At 45.2% G+C, this 24,474-nt stretch overlaps 1 protein-coding gene across 6 annotated transcripts in view; it reads left to right on the top strand.

Annotated features, from left to right (window-relative positions):
* The window catches only part of LOC140208667 (uncharacterized), a 147,332-nt gene that overhangs the window by 8,004 nt on the left and 114,854 nt on the right, over positions 1–24,474 (top strand). For 4 of the 6 annotated variants that reach the window (XM_072277523.1, XM_072277521.1, XM_072277522.1 and 1 more), the window contains one exon: positions 6,375–8,853. The exons of 1 other annotated variant lie outside the window; for it this stretch is intronic. In XM_072277523.1, coding sequence (XP_072133624.1) covers positions 6,777–8,153 — 1,377 coding nt within the window. In that variant the 5' untranslated portion in view covers positions 6,375–6,776 and the 3' untranslated portion in view covers positions 8,154–8,853. Of the gene's footprint in view, positions 1–6,022; positions 6,283–6,374; positions 8,854–24,474 lie in introns of those variants that run through there. One more of the 6 variants, XM_072277525.1, reaches the window with a different exon arrangement.

The following is a 24,474-nucleotide window of genomic DNA, read 5'->3' as shown; positions in this document are numbered from 1 at the left end:
AAGCCCTAGCTCCCTTAATCTCTGATCATAATTCATACTCTCTAAACCAGGCAGCATCCTGGTAAATCTCCTCTGTACCCTTTCCAATGCTTCCACATACTTACTGTAATGAGGCGACCAGAACTGGACACAGTACTCCAAGTGTGGCCTAACCAGAGTTTTATAGAGCTGTATCATTACATCGCGGCTCTTAAACTCTATCCCTCGACTTATGAAAGCTAACACCCCATAAGCTTTCTTAACTACCCTATCCACCTGTGAGGCAACTTTCAGGGATCTGTGGACATGTACCCCCAGATCCCTCTGCTCCTCCACACTACCAAGTATCCTGCCATTTACTTTGTACTCTGCCTTGGAGTTTGTCCTTCCAAAGTGTACCACCTCACACTCCTCCGAGTTGAACTCCATCTGCGACTTCACAGCCCATTTCTGCATCTTATCAATGTCTCTCTGCAATCTTTGACAATCATCTACACTCTCTACAATACCACGAACTTTGTGTCATCTGCAAACTTGCCAACCCACCCTTCTACCCCCACATCCAGGTCGTTAATAAAAATCACGAAAAGTAGAGGTCCCAGAACAGATCCTTGTGGGACACCAGTAGTCACAATCCTCCAATCTGAATGTACTCCCTGCACCACCACCCTCTGCCTTCTGCAGGCAAGCCTCTTCTGAATTCACCTGGCCAAACTTCCCTGGATCCCACGCCTTCTGACTTTCTGAATAAGCCTACAGTGTGGAACCTTATCAAATGCCTTACTAAAATACATATAGATCACATCCACTGCAATACATTCATCTATATGCCTGGTCACCTCCTCAAAGAACTCTATCAGGCTTGTTAGACACGATCTGCCCTTCACAAAGCCATTCTGACTGTCCCTGATCAGACCATGATTCTCCAAATGCCCAGAGATCCTATCTCTAAGAATATTTTCCAACAGCTTTCCCACCACAGACGTAAGGCTCACTGGTCTATAATTACCCAGACTATCCCTACTACCTTTTTTGAACAAGGAGATAACATTCGCCTCCCTCCAATCCTCCGGTACCATTCCCGTGGACAACGAGGACATAAAGATCCTAGCCAGAGGCTTAGCAATCTCTTCCCTCGCCTCGTTAAGCAGCCTGGGGAATATTCCATCAGGCCCCCAGGACTTACACATCCTAATGTATTTTAACAACTCCAACACCTCCTCTCCCTTAATATCAACATGCTCCAGAACATCAACCTCACTCATATTGTCCTCACCATCATCGTTCCCTCTCATTGGTGAATACCGAAGAGAAGTATTCATTGAGGACCTCGCTCACTTCCACAGCCTCCAGGCACATCTTCCCAACTTTATCTCAAATCGGTCCTACCTTCACTCCTGTCATCCTTTTTTCCTTCATACAGTTGGAGAATGCCTTGGGGGTTTCCTTTACCCTACAACCCAAGGCCTTCTCCTGCCCCCTTCTTGCTCTTCTCAGCCCCTCCTTAAGCTCCCTTCTTGCTTCCCTATATTCCTCAATAGACCCATCTAAACCTCATGTATGCTGATTTCTTCCACCCGACTAGATGTTCCACCTCACTTGTCACCCATGGTTCCTTCACCCTACCATTCTTTATCTTCCTCACCGGGACAAATTTATCCCTAACATCCCGCAAGAGATCTCTAAACATTGACCACATGTCCGTAGTAAATTTCCCTGCAAAAACATCATCCCAATTCACACCTGCAAGTTCTAGCCTTATAGCCTCATAATTTGCTGTTCCCCAATTTAAATTTTTCCTGCCCTCTCAGATTCTATCCTTTTCCATGATAATGCTAAAGGCCAGGGAGCAGTGGTCACTGTCCCCCAGATGCTCACCCATTGAGAGATCTGTGACCTGACCCGGTTCATTACCTAGTACTAGATCTAGTATGGCATTCCCCTTAGTCGGCCTATCCACAAACTGTGACAGGAATCCGTCCTGGACCCACTTCACAAATTCTGCCCCATCTAAACCCTTGGAACTACTCAGGTGCCAATCAATATTCGGGAAGTTAAAGTCACCCATGATCTCAACCCTGTTATTTTTGCACCTTTCCAAAATCTGCCTCCCAGTCTGCACCTCTGTATCTCTGCTGCTATCAGGGGGCCTATAGAATACCCCCAGTAGAGTAACTGATCCCTTCCTGTTCCTGACTTCCACCCATACTGACTCAAAAGAGGATCCTGCTACATTACCCACCCTTTCTGTAGCAGTAATACTATGCCTGACCAGTAATACCACCCCTCCTCCCCTTTTTCCACCCTCTCTATCCCTTTTAAAGCACTGAAATCCAGGAATATTGAGAATCCATTCCTGCCCTGGTGCCAACCAATTCTCTGTAATGGCCACTACATCATAATTCCATGTATGTATCCAAGCTCTCAGTTCATCGCCTTTGTTCCTGATGCTTCCTGCATTGAGGTACACACATTTCAGCCCTTCTACCTTACTGTCTTTACACCATTTATTCTGCTTCTCTTTCCTCAAAGCCTCTCTATATGTTAGATCTGGCTTTACTCCATGCACTTCTTTCACTGCTCTATCACTCCGGGTCCCATCCTCCTCGCAAATTAGTTTAAACCCTCCTGAACCATGCTAGCAAACCTACCTGCAAAGATATTGCTCCCCCACGAGTTCAGGTGCAAGCCATCCAAGCTGTACAGGTCCCACCTTCCCCAGAAGAGATCCCAATGAGCCGAAAATCTAAAACCCTGCTCCCTGCACCTACTCCTCAGCCACACATTCAACTGCCATCTCCTCCAATTCTTACCATCACTGTCACGTAGCACTGGCAGCAATCCTGAGAATGCCACCCTTGAGGTCCTGTTCTTCAGCCTTCTGCCTAGTTCCCGAAACTCACATTTCAGGACCTCATCCCTCTTCCTGCCTATGTCGTTGGTCCCAACATGTATCACGACTTCTGGTTGCTTTCCCTCTCATACCAGGATGTCGTGCACCTGGTCAGAGACATCCTGGACCCTGGCACCCGGGAGGCAACAAACCATGCGGGTCTCCTTTTCACGTCCACAATATCTCCTGTCTGCTCCCCTGACTATAGAGTCTCCAATGACGACAGCTCTCCTCTTCTCCGTCCCACGCTTTGCACCACCGGGTCAGACTCAGTGCCAGAGGCCCTGCCACCGTGGCTCACACCTGGTCGGTTGTCCCCGATAACAGTATCCAGGACAGTAAACTTATTATTCAGGGGAATGGCTACAGGGGTGCTCTGCACTACCTGTCTGCTCACCTTCGCTTTCCCCCCTCTGACTGTCACCCAACGACCTGCTTCTGACAGCCTAGGTGTGACTACTTCCATGTAGCTCTCATCTATGACTGCCTCAGTCTCTCCTACGTGTCGAGCGTCATCCAGCTGTTGCTCCAGATTCCTTACACGGTCTTCCAGATCACTCAGCCATATGCACTTCTGGCAGATGTGACTCTCCGGGAGAGGGGCGTTTCCCCAAGACTGCCAGATCTCACATGGGAGGCACATCACCATCTCAGGAGACATTGAAAAGACTAACTGCGAGCAAGCTGGTCCTCCGCCTCTTCTCGTCGAAGCCACTCGAGTCAAAGCCTCAAAGCTCCACTCCTTCACTGGCCCACTCACTCACTGTCCGCTTTGCTTGAGCTACCCGTCTATTTATCTGGTTAAGCTTTTCAAAATACTTGGTCATCTGTCCTCAACTGCCCAATCAGCTGCTTTCTGCTGAGTCTGAGCTATTCAAATCTTGACTGTCTAATCAACGGCTTTCTGCTGATCAATTTAAATCTTGATTGACTTGACTGCACAGCCCAACTGCCCAAAACTGCCAGAATCTCTCGAGTCAAAGCCTCAAAGCTCCACTCCTTCACTGGCACACTCACTCACTGGCCGCTTTCCACAGGTTCCCATTCCCCCTTCAACTTTAGTCTAACCCCTCTTACCCCACCTCCCACCATACAGCTCTATCACTCCTTTGGCTTTCCTCGCCCAAATCAATAAAAACAAGGAGGTGCACACCAGGTACAGGAAGACAGGAACAGTTGGGGTACTTATGAAGTACAGGAAATTCAAGTGAACACTTATGAAAGAAATAAAAGAAGGCATGAGATTGCCCCTGCAGACAAGGTGAAGGAGAATTCTCATGGATTCTGCAGATATGTTCAGAGGAAAAAGATTGCAAGGGAAAAAATTAATCCTGTGGAAGATCAGAATGGTAATCCATATGAGGAGACAAAACAGATGGGGGAGATCTTTTCTGCATCTGTATTTACTCAGGAGATGGTCACAGGGTCTATAGAAATGAGGCAAAGCAGCATCAACTTCCTGGACCCTGCACAGATTACAGAGGTGGAGGTGTTTGCTGTCTTAAGGCAAATTAGCGTGGATCAATCCCCAGGGCCTGACAAGTTGTTCCCAGGGACTCTGCAGAAGACAAGTGCAGAAATTGTCGGGGCTCAAGCACAGATATTTAAATGATCCTTAGAGACTGGTGAGGCACTGGAGGATTGGAGGACAGCCAATGTTGTTCTGCTGTTCAAGAAAGGCTCTAAAAATAAACTAGAAATTATACATTGGTGAGCCCGACGTCAGTAGTGAGAAAGTTATTGGAGACGGATGTACAAGTATTTGGATCGATGTGGACTGATTAAGGATAGACAGTATGGCTTTGTGCATGGTAGGTTATGTCTAACCAATCTTCTAGAGTCTCTCGAGGAAGTTATCAGGAAAGTGGATGAAGGCAAGGCAGTGGATGTTGTCTACATGGACTTTAACAAGGCACTTGACAAAGTCTCATATGGGAGGTTGGTCACGGAGGTTTAGTCACTCAGCATTCAAGATGAGATAGTAATTTGGATGAGTCACTGTCTTTGGGAGAAGCCAGTGTGTGGCAGCAGATGGTTGCCTCTGTGACCGGAGGCCTGTAACTAGTGGTGTGCCACAGGGATTAGAGCTGGATCTGTTGTTGTTTGTCACCTATATCAGTAATCTGAATGTTAACACGGTTAGCTGGATCAGCAAATTTGTCGATGGCACCAAGAATGGGGTGTAGTGGACAGCAAGGAAGACTATCATGGCTTGCAGTGCGATCTGGACCAGATGGAAAAATGGGTGAAGAAATGCAAAATGGAATTTAATGGAGACAAGTGTGAGGTGTTGCATTTTGGTCTTACACAGGGAATGGTCAGGCACTGAGGAGTGCTGTAGAAGGAAGGGATCTGGGAATACAGGTCTATAATTCACTGAAAGTGGTGTCACAGTTAGATAGGGACAGAAAGAAAGATTTTGGCAAATTGGCCTTCATGAACCAAAGTACTGAGTACAGGAGATGGATGTTTTGTTGACATTGTACAAGACGATGGTAAGGCCTAATTTGGAGAATTGTGTGCAGTTTTGGTCAGCAACCTACAGGAAGATGTAAAAGAGGTTGAAAGAGTTGAGAGAAAATTCACAAAGATGTTGCCAGGTCTGAAGGACTTGGGTTATAGGGAAAGATTAAATGGTCAGGACTTTATTCCTTGGAACGTAGAAGATTGAGTGGAGATTTGATGGAGTATATGACAATTATGAGGGTTATAGATAGGGTAAATGCAAGCTGGCTTTTACCACTGAGATGGTGTGGGACTACAACTGGAGGCCATGGGTTAAGGGTGAAAGGTGAAACATTAAGGGGAACATGAGGGGAAATTTCTTCACATAGACGGTCATCCGGGTGTGGAATGAGCAGCCAGCACAAGTGCTGAATGTGAGCTCAATTTCAACATTTAAGAGGTTTGCATAGGTACCTGGATGGTAGGGGTATGGGACTGGGCAGTTTAAATAGTTCAGCACAAACTAGATGGCCCAAAGGGCCTGTTTCTGTGTTGTAATTTTCTATGACTGTGACAAGAACCTGAAATAATACAAAAATTCATTCCAAGTCCTTTTAACAGCTGTGCAGACCAACCATTCATCTCAGCAGGAATTTTTTATATGGTGTTAAAACTGTGGCACTTTAAGTTAATAATACATAAAAGAAAATCCCAAATGCATGTCAAGAAAGACTATTTGCGTGAGAGTGTTTCAGTTACTGTGGGGCCAGGCACCCATGCTGCTCAGCAGGAACAGGGAATAACGCCAATGGAGAGAATCAAACTGAGCCAAGTCACAGATTGGAGACGGCAGAAATGTCCCATTCTTATAGAGACAGGAAGAGCATCAGGGAATTGATGGCCATTCCAGATACCAGTCAGAAGATGATTTCTCTGTCCAACTTGGGTTGAACCTCACTGTAACAGTATGATACCAGATCACACCTTGGCAACTCAAGTAATCTCACCTGAAATGTTGTCCTACACCCATTGATGGATTTTGTAAATCTTTTTACAGGTTAAAAACGAGGAGGAATTTGCTTCCAGCAATCTCAAACACGGCACACCAGTTTTGCTGACTCTGTCTAGATACCTAAGAAGTGGAGCAAGGGATCGACCATCCTTCCTGTTCAGACTGTGGGGAGGGATTCTCTCGGTCATCTGACCAACTGACACACCCGTCATCTTACACAGGAGAAAGGCCGTTCTCCTACTCAGACAATGGGAATGGATTCACTCGGTTATCTCAATTGAAGGTACATCAGCAAGTTCACACTGGACAAGGCCATTCATCTGTTCTTTGTGTGAGAAAGGATACAGTCGGTCTTCCCACCTGCGGACACACCAGTCAGTTCACACTGGGTAGAGGTTGGTCATCTGCTGAATTTCTGGGAAAGGATTCAGTGAGTCATCTAACCTAATGGCTCACCAGCGAGTTCACACTGGGGAGAAGCCATTCAGCTGCTCAGAATGTGGGAAGAGATTCACTCGGTTATCCCACCTACAGAATCATCAGCGAGTTCACACTGGGGAGAAGCCGTTCACCTGCTCAGAATGTGGGAAGGGATTCACTCAGTCGTCCCACCTACAGAGTCATCAGCTAGTTCACACTGGGGAGAAGCCATTCACCTGCTCAGAATGTGGGAAGAGATTCACTCAGTCATCCCACCTACAGAGTCATCAGCGACTTCACACTTGGGAGAAGCTGTTCACCTGCTCAGAATGTGGGAAGAGATTCACTCGGTTATCCCACCTACAGAATCATCAGCGAGTTCACACTGGGGAGAAGCCGTTCACCTGCTCAGAATGTGGGAAGGGATTCACTCAGTCGTCCCACCTACAGAGTCATCAGCTAGTTCACACTGGGGAGAAGCCATTCACCTGCTCAGAATGTGGGAAGACATTCACTCATTCATCCAACCTACAGAGTCATCAGCGAGTTCACACTGGGGATAAGCCGTTCACCTGCTCAGTCTGTGGGAAGAGATTCACTCGGTCATCCCACTTACAGAGTCATCAGCGAGTTCACACTGGAGAGAAGCCGTTCACCTGCTCAGAATGTGGGAAGGGATTCACTCAGTCATCCCACCTACAGAATCATCAGCGACTTCACACCGGAGAGAAGCTGTTCACCTGCTCAGAATGTGGGAAGGGATTCGTTCAGTTATCCAACCTACAGAGTCATCAGCGAGTTCACACTGGGGATAAGCCCTTCACCTGCTCAGTCTGCGGGAAGAGATTCACTCACTCTTCCAGCCTACTGGTACATCAGCGAGTTCACACTGGGGAGAAGCCATTCACCTGCTCAGTTTGTCCGAAGAGATTCAGTCGGTCAACCCACCTACAAAGTCATCAGCGAGTTCACACTGGGGAGAAGCCATTCACCTGCTCAGTCTGTGGGAAGAGATTCACTCGGTCATCCGATCTACAGAGTCATCAGCGAGTTCACACTGGGGAGAAGCCGTTCACCTGTTCAGTCTGTGGGAAGGGATTCACTCAGTCATCCAACCTACAGAGTCATCAGCGAGTTCACACTGGAGAGAAGCCATTCACCTGCTCAGAATGTGGGAAGAGATTCACTCACTCTTCAGCCCTACTGGTACATCAGCGAGTTCACACCGGGGAGAAGCCGTTTACCTGCTCAGAATGTGGGAAGAGATTCACTCGATCATTCACCCTACAGAGTCATCAGCGAGTTCACACGGGGGAGAAGCTATTCACCTGCAAAGAATGTGGGAAGGGATTCACTCAGTCATCCCAACTACTGGCACACCAGTCAGTTCACAATGGGGAGTGACCGTTGTTATGAATCCCTAGGTTTCATTTGCTGTGGGCTGTCATTCTAAGAGGGAGAGAGATTAAGGCGAATCAGTCTGACTTGCATCTCGTTTACATTGCTCACAGCTTGTTTAGTTTTAACCGAGGACACAGTCACTCAGAGTCAGGTGGAGATGAAGGAGGAAAAATGCAAGGATCGAAACAAGGGAACTAGTGGCCATGGGTCACTGTTTAGAACTTTCCTATGCCCACAAGGGTGGGACATCGAATGTGTGGTTGTCACCTCGTTTGATCCATTGGAGTGGATCTGATTTGGGGTATCCTGTGAAGACCACTTATGTGTTAACCCTTGCCTGGGTGTGGTGTGGTAATTCACTTGAAGACGATACCCCTTGTGACAAGTTACTTTTGGTGATAATTCGTATGTGGATTTGGAACAATGATGGATAAATTCTACAGTGACTGTTCTCTCGTTTTACCACCATGGATACTGTGGAATTCGACATAATTGCCTTCTCTCGACATTTACCCTGGATTACAAATATCTCTCTCTCATCACCTATTCTGTGGTTGAACTGAACTTTCATACTTTACCGTCTCAAGACTCCAAGCCTTGTTTCCCCCGAGCTCAGTAGGCTGGGAGTTATATTTACACACATATGTACACATACCTCTGTTAACTATTGTTTATCTTGCTTAAGTTACTATATTATAAGCAGATACTAATAAAGATAGTGGTTTTAACATCAAAACCAGACTCCAGGTGTAGTATATTGCTGCTGGTTCATTTCTAAAGCATTACGGTTCGTAAAAAAATTGGGGCCTGCGTCCTGGATATGCACAGATTTGGGGGCATATAGATTACTTCTCGACTTCATTGGTGAAATCCCTTTTGATTTATTTGTGTGTAGGAAATCAGAAGCAATGCATGTTGATAGATGTCTGGAAGCGCCAACCTCTGAGGCATTAGAGGATGCCAGAAGGATTGAGTTATTGAGTATTGCTGGAAGGTTAAAACTTGCTAAGATGAAATTGACAATGAGGAGGTCACAGATGCAGAGGATAATAGCTGAGTATTATGTATCTGAGGGTGTGTTTAAAGTGGAGGAGTTGTTGGTGTTTCCTGAAAGTAAACCTAGTGAGCTTGAGCTCCCATACAAATTAGAAAAAATAAAGATGGCGGCTGTGGACAGGCGGAGGCTGTGGACAGGCAGATGCTGATTGAGGCTAGGGAGGCAGATAAACGGAGGAAGCAGAAAGGTAGAGGATATTCAAACTGAAAAAGATAGAGCAATTGCAGCAAAGGGGTCTAGCGTTAGACTCTGGTGATAAGTTTGAGGCCAGTCAGGAAGTTAAATTGGTACCCCCATTTGACGAGGCAGAGGTTGATAAATACTTCCAGCATTTTGAGAAGGTTGCTCTGAGTTTAAAGTGGCCAAAAGAGGGTTGGCCCATTCTCTTACAAAGTGTAATTAAGGGGAAGGCTCAGCAAGCCTATTCTGCTTTGACAGTTGTTGAAGCAGCTGATTATGACATAGTGAAACAGGCTGTGCTCAAAGCTTATGAGTTGGTCCCAGAAGCATACAGGCAAAAGTTTAGAAATTTGAAGAAATCTGTGAACCAGATTTATATGGAATTTGCTAATGAGAAGTTTGTGCGCTTTGACCGCTGGTGCACATATAAAAATGTTAAGTGGTGATTTTAACAGCTTGAAAGAGTTGGTTTCAATTGAAGAATTCAAAAGGTGCATCCTTGATTTAGATTGAGATGAAAAGGACGCTGCCACTTTGCAGGAGTCTGCTAGATTAGCAGATGAGTTTCTTTTAACTCATCACGTTAAGTTTACCCAGAATAAGAGCTTCCAAAAGAATAGTAAGGATAACCAGGGTAAACCAGAAATTAAAGCTGGGACTCGTAACAAGAGTGAGGATGAAGGGAAGTGGTTGAAGGAGAAATATTCTGGTCTTACTTGTTACTATTGTAAGAAAGCTGGTCAGATGATGATGAATTGTTCTGTCCTGAAGAAGAAAAAGGAAAAGGAGACAGTCCCACATGCCTGTGATCAGTATGTTGAAGCACCTATAAACCCACAGGGTTCTGAACATTCTGCTGAGGCTCAGTTAAGGACTGAGAGGTCTGACTGAGTTAAGAAGGGATTCGATCATTTTATGTCAGATGGGTTTGTATTAGTAATGGAAGGGTCAACACCGGTACCAGTGAAAATTCTTCAAGATACTGGGGCTTCTTAGTCACTTACATTAGTTCGGTGATGAGACTGACACTGGTGAGGTAAATCTTATTAAAGGCATTGGGGGCAGCATTGTTTCTGTGCCATTGCACAAGGTAACTTTACAGTCAGGGTTGGTTTCGGGACCTGTTAGGATTGGATTATGCTCCAGTTTACCAGTGGAAGATGTTACTTTGCTGTCAGGGAATGACCTGGCAGATGGTAAAGTTGTTTCTGCAGTGCGGTTGACAACTAAACCAACCACTGATGACCCACAGATGGATTTTAACATTTATCGCAGTAACTCCAAGTATGGCTAAAAAGTCTGCCAATGCAGACGGTTCTGTGCAGCATGATTCTGATACCCATGATAGCCAAAATTAGGTTGACCAGGATTCAGGTTATGATGACTTGTCAGGGACCTTTCAGCCTTCATTGTTTCAACAGGATTCAGGTAGTAAGTCTGATGAGAAAGATTTATTCCTGTCTAGGAAGAATTTTATAGCAGAACAGAACCGAGACCCTGAGATTGAAGCTTTATAAAAAACATCTTTCTCAGATGATGAGATTAAGAAAATGTCAGTAGGGTATTATCTCAAGGATGGAGTGTTAATGAGGAAGTGGAGGCCACCTGCTATACCTGCGAGTGAGGAATGGACAATTATTCACCAAGTTGTAGTTCCTAAAGTTCACAGGACTGAAATTTTAACTTTGGCCCACAGTATGCCCTTAGGTGGCCATTTTGGAGTGAATAAAACTGTAAGCAGGATTATAAAGGAATTTTACTGGCCTAATTTGAGGAAAGGTGTTGTGACCTTTTGCAGAACCTGTCACACTTGTCAAGTTGTGGGTAAACCTAATCAGGTCACCCCAGTGGCCCCACTCCGGCCTATACCTGCATTCGGTGAACCCTTTTCCAAATTTATAGTGGATTGTGTTGGCCCATTGCCAAAGACTAAAGCTGTCCATCAGTTTTTGCTATTATGTGTACTGCATCCAGATTCTCAGAGGCAATACTTCTCAGAAATATTAAAGCTAAAACTGGCGAAGGCTCTAATAAATTTTTTACTTTATTTGGTTTGCCTTAAGAAATCCAGTCTGATCAAGGAAGTAATTTTGCATCTGGATTATTCCAGCAGGTAGTTTATGAACTGGGAGCTAAACAAATTACATTGTCTGCGTACCATCCAGAATCACAAGGGGTTTTAGAAGGATTTAATTCTACTGTCAAAACAATGATTAAGGCATACTGTGTTGAAAATGGAAAAGACTGGGATGAAGGAATACATTTGCTTTTGTTCATGCTAAAGGCTGATTTATACTTGTGCATTCGGGATATGCCATATCCTACACCGTAGGCCCGATTTAATTTTTGCGTAGCCCTACGCCGTAGCAAGCATGCGTAGTTGTGTCTGCATCGCTATGCACTTCACCACCAAAACGCAAGTTGGCGGTGGGGTTTCTCTGACACTGTTGAGCTTCTTCGTGAGAGACATGGACGAGGAAATGCATTTCAAATATTTTCCCATGTCGGCAGGTAGATTTGACGATTTGGTTCATTGTCTCCAACCATTTATTTCGCATCAGTGTACAGACATGGCAGAGAAAAGCAACCGGAAATGCGATGCTACCAAGCGGACCAATCACAGTTGTTGCGGTCTGCGTCGCCGCAATGCGTGAGTTACCTTTTAGAGGAGGTGCACGTCACCCAACAGCGTAGGGTACAGCGAGGGTACAGCGTAGGGTACGTGGTGCCTACAGCGTGGGTACGGTGTAGGGTACTTGATGCCTATGGCGTACACTTTACGCACAAGTATAAATCAGGCTTAAGAGAGTTGGTACAGGAGTCACTGGGCTTTAGTCCATTTGAACTTGTATTTGGTCATAGCGTGAGGGGACCTTTGACCTTTTTAAAGGAACAGTGGATTGATGGGGATGTACATGTTAACTTGTTAGACTATGTTTTGAAGTTCAAAAATAAACTATACCAAGCCTGTCATCTGGCAAGACAAAACTTGAAGATTTCTCAAAACAAAATGAAGTGTTGGTTTGATAAGCGGACCAAAACAAAAGAAAATACAAGGTGAGGGATAATGTGCTTGCCTTATCTCCAATGTTGACAAATCCACTTCAGGCGAAATTCAATGGACTGTATGAAATAGTCTCTCAAATTAATGATGTGAGTTATGTTATTAAAACACACGACCGATGTAAACTAACACAGGTAGTACACATCAATATGATAAAGCCTTATTCTGACAAGCAGGCACCATCAGTGAATGTTGTCAAACATATCAATCTGGCAACCCTGAGAATGAAACAATTGACTCGTCGGAGACTTTTCACAAGCCAAACATGGTCCTGGTTAGGCTAATGAACTCGGTTGTTCTCGAAAACATTGACAACAAGTTGGCTCATCTGCAGCCAAAGCAACAACAACAGCTGAAGGAATTAATTCTGAATTTTAAAGATTTATTTCCTGATGCTCCCAAGTAAACCACGGTCGCAGTACATGACGTAGATATTGGTCAAGCCAAACCGATTAAACAACACCCATATCGCATGAACGTAGAAAAGTGTAAATTGGCTGAGCAAGAAATTGAATATATGCTGGGAAATAGTATTATTAGGCGTTCAACATCAGATTGGGGCTCACCCTGCATTATTGTGCTCAAACCTGATGGTAGAGTTAGATTTTGCACTGATTATAGGAAGGTAAATGCAGTAACAAAAACAGATGCCTATCCTATCCCTAGGGTGGATGATTGCATTGATAAGGTTGGAAAAGGTAGTTTCTTACAAAGATTGATCTGTTGAAAGGGTATTGGTGTGTTCCATTGACGGACTGAGGTAGAGAAATTTCTGCATTTGTGACACCTTCTGGGTTGTATGAATACAATGTTTCGCCATTTGGAATGAAATATGCTCCAGGAACATTCCGGAGAATGATTGATCCTGTAATTCAAGGGTTAGGACACACAGATGCCTATATTGATGACTTAGTCACAGGGAGTGACACTTGGGAAGAGCTGTAGTAGAAGAGCTGTTTGACAGGCTTTCCAGGGCCAACCTTACAGCTGACTCAGCTAAGAGTGAATTTGGCCACGCCACCGTGATCTGTCTTGGCTGTGTTGTAGGTCAAGGCAAGTTGGCTCCCGTGCAGGCAAAATTCAGGCCATTTCTGAAGTTCCTATTCTGACTGTGTGACGAAGGCCCGTCACTGATTACAGACGTCTCATGGCACACTCGGTAAAACACTCAAAGGGTCATCCACACATATTATTCCCCTCTGTTATTGTGGTGAGTGCACGCGTCACAATAAATCAACAGTCACAATTTTACACTCATCCCCAGCAGTAACAGGTATGAAAAAAAGAAACACACTATGTCACAGTTTTATTATCTCAGGTGAATTTATTCATAGTCATCTTTCCAGTAAGTGTTTTGCCGAAGTGTCATGATAATCTGACGTCTCTCTCCTCCACAGTCACTGGGTCTGAAACAGAGCTGCTGCATAGAGCTGTCTTATATAGAGGCAGCAGCAACCTGCACAGGTGTGCCGATGGTGGAGGATACCATCTTTACCTGGGACAAGGGTTATGTTACCTAATTACTCATCTTGTGGTAAAGTTTTGGGGTTTATACAACTTATTTAACCGGGAAATGGTGAATCCTGTGATGAAGTCCATGTGTTTATTGTGAGAACTGGTGGTAGAGTTTCAGATTGCGTGAAATGGAAGATAATTGAGTTAATTAGCTTTTGGTTTGTCTAGGGGGATCAGCTTAGCGCTTTGGGTTCTTTTTTTGTTTAATTTGAGGGTGGCTGTTAACCAGACAGGTGACAACTGCAAGCTGTATATATATATTGCATTTTTTTAAAAATTTCTTGTTTTCATGTGGACATCCAAGTTTTTGTTTCTCCACTATCTTTGTAAATAAAAGCACCACAATCTATTTTTGCCACTCAAGCCATCTTGTTATTTTTCGTAGACAGTTGACCCACAGTTTTTGTGACAGACTGGTAAGAAGGCTCTTGGAAGGTTTCTGGGAATGGTTGGATATTATCGTAAATTCTATAAAAACTTTGCTGATATCGCTCTTCCTCTGACTAATCTCCTGAAGAAGGGTGAAAAGTTTGTTTGGACCAAGCCTTGTCAGGAAGCATTTGATCGATTGAAAGTTATTATTTAGGATTAGGCCAATCAATGTAATGTCATCAGCAAATTTAATGAACAGATTGGTGCTGTGGGTGGCGACACAAGTCATGGGTGCACAGAGAGTAAAGGAGGGGGCCAAGGAGACAACCCTGTGGGGCATGTGTGCTGAAAGTCAGAGAGACAGAGGTGAGGGAGCCCACTCTTACCACCTGCCGGCCATCTGACAGGAAGTCCAGGATCCAGCTACACAAGGCAGGGAGAAGGCCGAGGTCTCTGAGCTTCTTGTCGATACTTCACGCCTTTGCATGGCTAAAGCTCTGCCTATGACTGCAAGGAAATGCAGAGAACTTTGGTCTCATCTGGAAACATCATAGAAACAAGCCTCCCCTCTATGGACTCTTCCTACACTTGCCCTGCCTCGGGAAAGCAGGCCGTGTACTCAAAGATGCCCACAACTTTGGACATTATTGCTGCAAACCCAATCTCCCATCGGGGAAGAGATACAAAATCCTTAAAGTGCGTACCACCAGGCTCATGGACAGCTTCCTGTCTGTGGTTATAAGCCAAATGAATGGTCTCCAGTCCAATAAAATGGACTCAAACTCACAATGTAACTCGATGTGACCCTGCCCCATATGTCTATCTGCACTGCACTTTCTCTGCAGCCATAATGCTTTGTTACAGTTATTGTTTTGTCGTATATCAGCTCAATGTACTGTTGTAATGTATTGATCTGTGTGGATGGTACGTCAGGCAAGATTTTCACTGTAGCTCAGTACGTGATAAGAATAAGCAAATTCCCCATTTTAATTGTGTGGAAATATTAGACAGACTGAGCTTCTGCTTTGGAACCACAGAAGGAAACTTAACTGAACTGAGGAACACGAAGAAATAGAAAAGGCTTCAATCTCACATTACGATCTGCGGTAACTGGGATCAGGTGACCGGTGATGTGTCTCCCAGACCAATTATCAGAATCAGGTTTAATAGCAGCGGTAGATGTCATGTAATTTGTTGTCTCTGCGGCAGCAATGGAACCTAATTCATAACAATAGATTTTAACCATTGTGATTTAAAATAAGAACATACATATTAAATAGTTAAATTATATAAGTAGTACAAAATTAAAAAATGTAATAAACTATTTTAATTGTGTGGAACTATTTGACTGAATGGGTTATTGCTTTGGAAATTCTGGAGTGAAGCTTAACGAAACTGTACTAAAGTATAACTAAACTTATGAAAAGCTCAGATAAATACAAAAGGCTAAATTCTCACATAAATGGGTCATACAGCCAGAAACATTGGCTGCCCTTCAGCAGGTAAAAACAGTGGAATGAGGCCTAGTCCCAGGCCTCAGCCCAGTGGTTATGGTCTGAGGTCTGGGACTTGGAGAGAGTAAGCATTCGGCACGGACTAGAAGGGCCGAGATGGCCTGTTTCTGTGCTGTAATTGTTATGTGGTAATATGGAAACATGCTGAAAATATTGCAGAATAAACCATTGTCCACCCCCAACGAGAGGACGTGACAGATCCGGATCTCACTGACTTGTCTGAATGGGCGAAAGATGAAGCTACACGTACACGTAGAGCAGTGAACTACAGATGATGCAGGTCTGTGGAAAAGCGTGAACAGGACATGGGATCACGTGACGGGTGGAGGGTCTCCCATCTGAACCGGTGACTCTGCTCCTCGCCCCTCACACGCTGCCCAACCCATCCGCTACATTTCCAACATTATTCCATATTTACACCAGATCTACTTTTACTTTTTCCCTCCAGATCTTCCCTGTCCCTTACCCTCCAGCCCCAGGTCACAGAGTCACAGGCTCAATTCCCATCCCGGTCCAACACACAATTCAGACCCAAACTGGAAATCTGCAGGTTTCAATTAAATCCCTCCATGTTTATAAACACTCATTTCTATTCACATTCCTCCGGCCTCACTGGACAGGAACACTGAAACATCAAGTGAGAAACAGCAGGAGTTGGCCATTCAGCCAGACTAAGTTCAGGCAGCAGCTGAACTCTCTATGCCGTCAGGACAAAATGTTCGAAGTATCAGTCCCTGTGATAGTTCTCTCTACCGCATGCTCATGACATCTGCGCTTAAATCCCGCTCCTGACATACTGTAATCAGAAGCTACTGACGGTGCAAAGTAATTGATAGGACATTGTTACTTGTCCCTCGCTCAGTGATTTAAAATGAGTAATTAAATGATATCCTAATTTATGAAAAGCGAACGTGGTGGGAGTATAGATGCCGAGTGTACAAGATAAATTAAAACCGGAGAACGCAATATTCTCAGTGAGCAGCACGGTCCGCCCTCTGCTCTATCATGTTTCTACATCGAGATTTTACAAGCACCTTGTTGCTTCCAGCATTTATCTTTTTATAAGCTGTGGCTTTGTATCGGTTTGTACGTTGGGATAGTTGAGGTTTTGATCCCGTCCTTGAGCCTTAGAAAGTTTATCAGCGAGGGTTTATACAGGCCGACTACAGACTGTGTAGGTCAAACAAACAAACAACAACAACAACAAACACTAACTATCTGATGCTCCAGCCGTCTGGAGAAAATGTTCGGTGTATCAGTCCCGGTGATAGTTTTCTCTACTGGATGCCAATGACATCCGGCTTTAAACCCTGCTCCTTACATACAGTTCCATCCATTCTATCCCTGCCGCTTTATTTCACTGTCTATGCAGGGGTTAACTGCACCTGTTCATGCTTTGGGATTAATTAAGTGAACATCCACGGGGTCTGATTGCGTCATCGGTTTGTGCTTCTTTAGTACAAATAGGGGTCGCCTACAATGATTGTCAGTACGAGCAACGCCTCCGGTAATGACATTGTTCAACAGACCTGGGAATCGGAGTTCCGACACACCGATCCTGGAGAGTAGAGCGGGACAGTTCAAGAATGGGTCGGAATCTGGGTTCGGTTCAGTGGAAAGTTACACCAATGGATCAGAACGTTTCAATGCGGATGCTTACTTCAAAACTCATTCAACTGACCTTACATTATCACAGCGGATCCAAATTGCGCTCCGGGACTTTGCGCCGATTTACTACCCAATTCTTGCTGTCGTTGCCGTCCCTGGTAAGTCGAAGTCTCATGTAGAAACTATTTCGAGCGGTAGCTGTACCATGGTCTTATTATCGCAAACAACACGCATGTCACGTCCACTCCTCCCCATGTTACCCACGAATACACACTGTCCTTTTTGTTTGCTTGATATATATTCGTAACTCCGCATTTATATTCGGTAAATGTTGAAAACGCCCGTGTCAGACTGACGACTTATTGTCTTTTCCGACAGTTAGGGATGCTGTCAAATTTTTACATTAAATATCTGTTTTATTTGCTCAAGAGCGGTGAATTTCTCAAGCTGACCCGGCATTGTATTCTCCATCCCGACCTGTCTTTGAGAACGGGTGTGTCAGTTGTCTTGTGGAACAGCTGATGTACTTGAGGACTGGGTATCCCGCATGTCTGTTCGGGAGACAGTACCAGGGTCCTGACTCAGAGACTGTGAGGGAATTGCGATATTATTTTCCGTGTTAGAATGGCGTATCTTAGAGGGAAAAGTCCAGGCAGCGGAATCCCCATGCTGTGCTGCTCCTGAAATTCCAGATGATCGCAGTCGTAGGTTAGGAAGTTGTCAACGAGCCTTGCTGAGTTGCCCCAGTATATAGCGTAGACGGCAGATTTTCAAAGATACGCGCCATTCTCTGTTCTTGTGTTGCTATTTACTTATCGAGAATGTAAACTCACCTTCGCGCCGATTCCAAACTCTGTCCCTGCCCGCTGCACTAACCTTCCATAAATATCACACACAGCTGCAATGGACGTCTTCATCCTCCTGTTTGTTTTTGACTCTGAGCACAGTGCAAGCCTCTGTCCTCTCCATTACTCAGAATTTAAAGTAAGCCCCACAGATCAGATTCTCCTGCGGAGATTCGAAGATTCTGATTCTCTCTGTCGCCGGGCATGATGAACCCATGATTCCCGAGTCAATTCCTGGCTTCAGAGTGAGAAGTTTCAGCTACTCTCTGTAGCCCCCTCTGAGCTCTGACCAATTTTTGTGCAGCACTTCAGACTCTGCTCGTCCCGCACACTCGGAACATGTTTGACTTTCTCACTAAAGGCCGGTTTATTGTTTGGCACGCAATACGTTCAGCGCGGACCAAATAGTGAGTCGTGAGGGGAAAAAAATATTCGCTTCTGCATTTCTATAGTTTGTTAGTCTAAAACACGGGCTCCAAACTCTGACAGAGTTAAACCAGCACACAGCACATGGCATCTGCTCCTTTGCCAGACAGGTGAACATTTTCTATCCGAATAAACAGTATCTGTGGAGCAAATCAGTAAGATCAGTATATATAGATTCATGACAGCGAAAGGAGTAAAATAGCGGAGAAATTCCAGCTCTGTCAGTGCGGGGGTGAGGGGGACGGGGGAGGGGTCAGTGAGAGAGTTTGCGAGATCACGGTCGGATGTGCAACTGAGTAGAAGACGACAATCGGTGGGATGGAAAATCAATAGGCTTAAATGTAGTGAAAACTTCAAGACCATCTATTCAGTATGTGAAATTTTTATGTAATCTGTACCCCTCCTCCTTAAAATGCGTGTTTGTTAGTTCAGTAATGACGTCAAATCAGCTTCTTGCGTTAATCCGGTGGCTTTGCGGAAATTAAAATACACCATCCCAGCCATTAGTAATGCGTTCAATGCACGTTGTTCTGCCCGTACCAAAGTTACTGTTGCTCACATTGCCTTACCCTCTCCACCGGACCCCTACCTGACTATTTTATTTTGCACTTTGTGTTGATCTAAATATTCTTGCGTTTGTTCGTGCCGCCAGTTTCAATCCCCTGCAGCCTTCTCACACTCTCATTGTGTACCCGTGTGTTCATTGGGGATGAAAGCTTTCTAACAATCTCCATTACTTACAAATATACTCCACCTCTAGTCTAATCGCGACACCAAGGCGTTGAATGACTGTCCTGCAGTTTCAGCAGCAACTACATCTGGGTGTTTGTCTGCATCACTCCCACCTGAAACATCAGACTGCAGTACTCTTCTGTTCTCAGCTTTTCTATGCATCCGAAACACTGCCCTTTCAAAGGGACCGAGGAGTCAGTTAATTATAACATACTGATCAGATCCGTGCCTTCTGGTGAAAGGCCTGATCTGATAACGCAGGACCAAAAGCAGAAAAAGATACAAAGGATACGGCATTAACCCGAACCGTGTCCAGCTGAAATGTTATGGATTTTATTGACCCCAGTTCCATGTTGCATGCAGCCACAGTATTCGATCAACAAGGACAACCTTCGCATTATTGACTTCGGCGGTGTGCTACAGTGATGTACGGAGATCGGTGATACTGCATTGAACCGCGGCAAATATCAGCTCGAATTGTTCGACTGAGTTTGGCTCATGGCTGAACTTAATCTCTGCTGCTTCTCTCAGATTGTATATTTTATCTGGGGAGAGAAATTATGCAAACGACATCCGCTCATTTTTGTCCTCACTCAGATATCGGATTTCAAAGCGTCTTCTGTCCAGTGGATAATGTCATTTTCGCGAATTAGCATTCTTATTGAATATTAATCCCTGACTGACCCAAAAACTGTCTCCAATCAGCGATAAATTCCTCTACCTCTGCAGCGTGCAAGTTTTTGATTTTGTTCTTAGTACATTTTACAAAGTTTGATGTAAAATATTTGTCCTTTTCACAGTGAACGTGGTGACGATTGTCATACTATCACGGGGAAAGTGCGGACTCTCTAAAACTGTCACCTGCTATCTGCTGGCTATGTCAGCCGCTGACCTGGCGGTCGTTTTCCTCGACGTTATATTGATGAAAATTCCGAAGGCTTTTCCGGATGACTTTTCGTTCTTGTATTACGTGCGCGTGTGCAGAACCCACGTCTTCCTTTTGCACGCCGCCACAGATTGCTCTGTTTGGTTCACCGTCGCCTTCACCTTTGATCGATTTGTGGCCATTTGCTTCCAGGATCTAAACGCTAAGTATTGCACTGGGAGAACGGCGGCTGTGGTTCTGAGCACAGTGACTGCACTGAGTTGTCTAAAGAACATTTCCTGGTTCTTCATGGTCCAAGATATATATACTTCCTCTAACATACGGTGGCCTTGCATGCAGGGATGGGAATTACTGAGGTCATTATCCTGGGCTGTAATCGATGTCGCTCGTTCTGTCCTTTCGACTGTGATCCCATTCCTCGTTGTTATTCTGCTCAATGCTTTCACCATCACACACGTTTTACTGGCCAGTAGAGCCCGCGGCAGACTCCGGGCTCCCAGCCGTGGTCAGAGTTCCAGAGACCCGGAGATGCAGAGCCGCAGAAAGTCCCTCGTTTTACTGCTGATCGTCTCGGGAAATTTCATCCTGTTATGGGCGTTGTATGGGGTGATGGCTATCTGGAACAGGATGCTTCATGCAGTGGACGTCCCATATTGGTTGACGATACCTTCATTTTTCAATGAACTGTGCTACATGCTGCAACTGCTGAGCTGCTGCACAAACACCGCTCTTTACGCCGTCAGCCAGACTAAGTTCAGGCAGCAGCTGAAGCAGGTGCTGAATTCTCCTGTCACTCTCATTTGGAAACGGATTCGAAACTGAGGGTCCATCTGACGAGCATCCGTCTCTTATACTTTCAAGAAGGAGGTCAGAATGTTGTCCAATGCTGGAGGAACTCAGCAGATTAGACAGCATCTATGGAAGAGAAAAAAAAGAAACAGGTGGCGTTCTGTCCAAGGCCCTTCTTGAGAATTGGAAAGGAAGGGTGAAGACGGCAGAACAGAAAAGCTGGTAGAGGGGGAGGAGAATAGCAAGAAGGTGATAGGTGAAGCCAGCCGGACAAGAAAGCTAAAGGGCTGGAGAGGAAGGAATCGGATGGGAGAGAAGAATGCTCCACAGGAGAAAGAGAAGGAGGAGGGGACCACGAGGGGGGTGATAGACAAGTGAGAAGAGGCCAGTATGGAGAATGGAACAAGAGCGGAGAGAGAGCATTGTTACCAGTAGGAGACCCGGTATTCACGCCATTAGGTTGGAGGCTTCCCAGACTGAATTAAAAAGCGTTTCCCCTGAATCGTGTGGCAGGCGGAGAGTTCGGGGTGGGGGAGAGGCAAACATAAGTTTAGATCAGATTAGATTATGAGGACACGCAGTCCTCTTTTATTGTTATTTAGTAATGCATGCATTAAGAAATGATACAATATTGCTCCGGTGTGATATCACAGAAACACAGGACAGACCAAGACTGAAAAACTGACAAAAACCACATAATTATAACGTATAGTTACAACAGTGCAACTATACCATAACTTGATGAAGAACAGGCTACGGCACAGTAAAAAAATTCAAAGTCTCTCGAATGTCCCACATCTCACGCAGACGGGAGAAGGAAGAAAACTCTCCCTACCATGCCCGACCACATTCCGACTCTGAGTCGTCCGAAAACTTCGAGCTCTGATCAGCCCTCCGACACCGAGTACCGATACCATCTCTATCCGAACGCTTCGACCTCAGCTTCTGTCGCCAACATCAGGCAAAGCCGGGGATCTGGGGGCCTTCCCTCCGGAGATTCTCGATCGCACAGTAACAACGGCAGCGAAACCAGGCATTTCAAAAATGTCTCCAGATGTTCCTCTGCTTCTCACGTCTGTCTTCATCAAATCAGAATTGTCCACGGCCCCTATTTAACAGATACGATTTCATTTCACCAGAGAGCTGTGTGCGCTGCGTCGCGCTGCCATCTTCTCCTCCCTCCTACCAAGTTTCTTCGTAGGATGGTGGAAATTGCAGTGTAGAATATGTTGAATGCGAGGTGACATTGGGTAGTATGTAAGCACAAGAGGAATTCTGTCACTGTTAAGGCGACGGGAAGATTAGGTGAGCGCGGATAGGCGGACCTATTTTTAAAGGGATACCTCAAAGAAACGTATCACTACCTCCAATCCCCATCACTCCGCTTTCGGGAGGGATCGCTCCCTCCGTGATTCCCTTTGTCATCCGTCCCTCACGACTGATCTCCCTCACGGTCCTTTTCCCTGACAGGGCCAGCCTACTACACCTGCCGTTCACCTCCTCCTATTCCGGTCCCCCGGACAATTCTTCAAGGTGAGGTAACACTTCACCTGACCTGTTGCGGCCTTTTCCGCATTGGCGAACCCCGTGATGATCTGGGCTTCATTTCGTCGAGCACCAGCGCTCCAGCCGTGAAAAGCGAAGCCTTCCGGTGTCCAAACATTTGAATTCTGTTTCCCAATCCCGACCCGATATTTTCGGTCCATGGCTTATCCTTGTGCCACGGTGAGGATGTACTCAAGACGTAGGAGAGACAACCTGATGTCATGAATGTCGGTTAAAAAAAAATTCTTCCTACTTCCCTCTACTTCTATTCACCGCTCTGGCCTCATGTTAATTCTCACCCGCCCATCACCTCACCCGTCGTCCCCGTCCTGCTCCGTTTTCCCAGTGCTCCTTTATCCGCTCGTACCAGTTTCCTTCTGCTCCAACGCTTTATCTTTCAAACCCACTTTGCTTCATCTCTCACCTTTTCCCTCCCCACGCCATTTGTTCCGGCGTCTCCCCGCTTACTTGTCAGACCTGAAAAAAGGTCTCGGGTAGATGATGGAATAAACGTCACTTGTTTATTTATGTCCAGAGATGCTGCCTGACCTGCGGAGTTCCTCCAGCATTTTGTGCGTTGTTTTGGATTCCATCATGTGCAGAATTTCACATGTTTAAAATATTAAGATATATGTTTTTTTTTGATAATTTGAAATGTTTGGAGATGCACGGATGAGAGAATCATTCACAAATACTTCTCACTGCATGTTATTCCGGAGATTAACTTGTCGGGGGAAATGTGAAAGGAAGAAATTGTGGCAAGAATTAATTTCAGCACAAAAATAAAGATAATATATCCCGTCTGGTTTTCTGCTCCCAAAGTGATGGAATTTATCCGAACGACAAAGCACCCTGTCGTAATACAAGACCTCACACCGGTGGTGTACCCCAAAATAATACAGAACCGGTCATATTTTATCTTTCGAAAAAAAAACATAGAAAACATACAAAACAATGCAGGCCCTTCGGCCCACAAAGCTGTGCCGAACATGTCCCTACCTTAGAACTACCCAGAGCCCTCTATTTTTCTAAGCTCCATGTAGTCACCCAGGAGTCTCTTAAAAGATCCTATCGTTTCCTCCTCCACCACCGCCAGCAGCCCATTCCACGCACTCATCACTCTCTGAGTAAAATACTTACCTCTGTACCTACTTCCGAACACCTTAAAACTATGCCCTCTGCTGCTAGCCATTTCAGAATTGGGGAATAGCCTTTGACTATCCACACAATCAGTTGCTCTCATTATCTTGTACACCTCTATTACGTCATCTCTCATCCTCCGTCGCTCCAAGGAGAAAAGGACGAGTTCAGACAACCTATTCTCCCCAATCCAGGCAACATCCTTGTAAATCTCCTCTGCACCCTTTCTATGGTTTCCACGTCCTTCCTGTAGTGAGCGACCAGAATTGAGCACAGTACTCCAAGTGGCGTTTGACCAGGATCCTATACAGCTGCAACATTGCCTCTTGGCTCTTAAACCGAGTCCCACGATTGATGAAGGCCAATGCACCGTATTCAGAGAATTCAGCTTCTGAAGTCGCAATTAAATACATACAAATAGTTGTGAAAATGAGAAAACCAGTGAAATTCAGAATTACTGAGCCACAGGTCGGGATCATTAGATCTGAATGCAAACTGATGGAGACAAGATCAAATGCGAATCAGCATTGCACCCGGCAAAGAAATTGCCGATAAAACATCTATATTGCAGTCTGGCATTGACCACGACAGTAATAAAAGTTGACGGTACATGAAACAAATAAAACAAGGCTCAGATAGAACACGTTAGTT

The sequence above is a fragment of the Mobula birostris genome, chromosome 13 (genome assembly GCF_030028105.1).
Source record: "Mobula birostris isolate sMobBir1 chromosome 13, sMobBir1.hap1, whole genome shotgun sequence".
Taxonomy (NCBI): domain Eukaryota; kingdom Metazoa; phylum Chordata; class Chondrichthyes; order Myliobatiformes; family Myliobatidae; genus Mobula; species Mobula birostris.
Note: the sequence above shows the minus strand (reverse complement) of the source record. Positions and strands in the feature narration are given on the sequence as shown.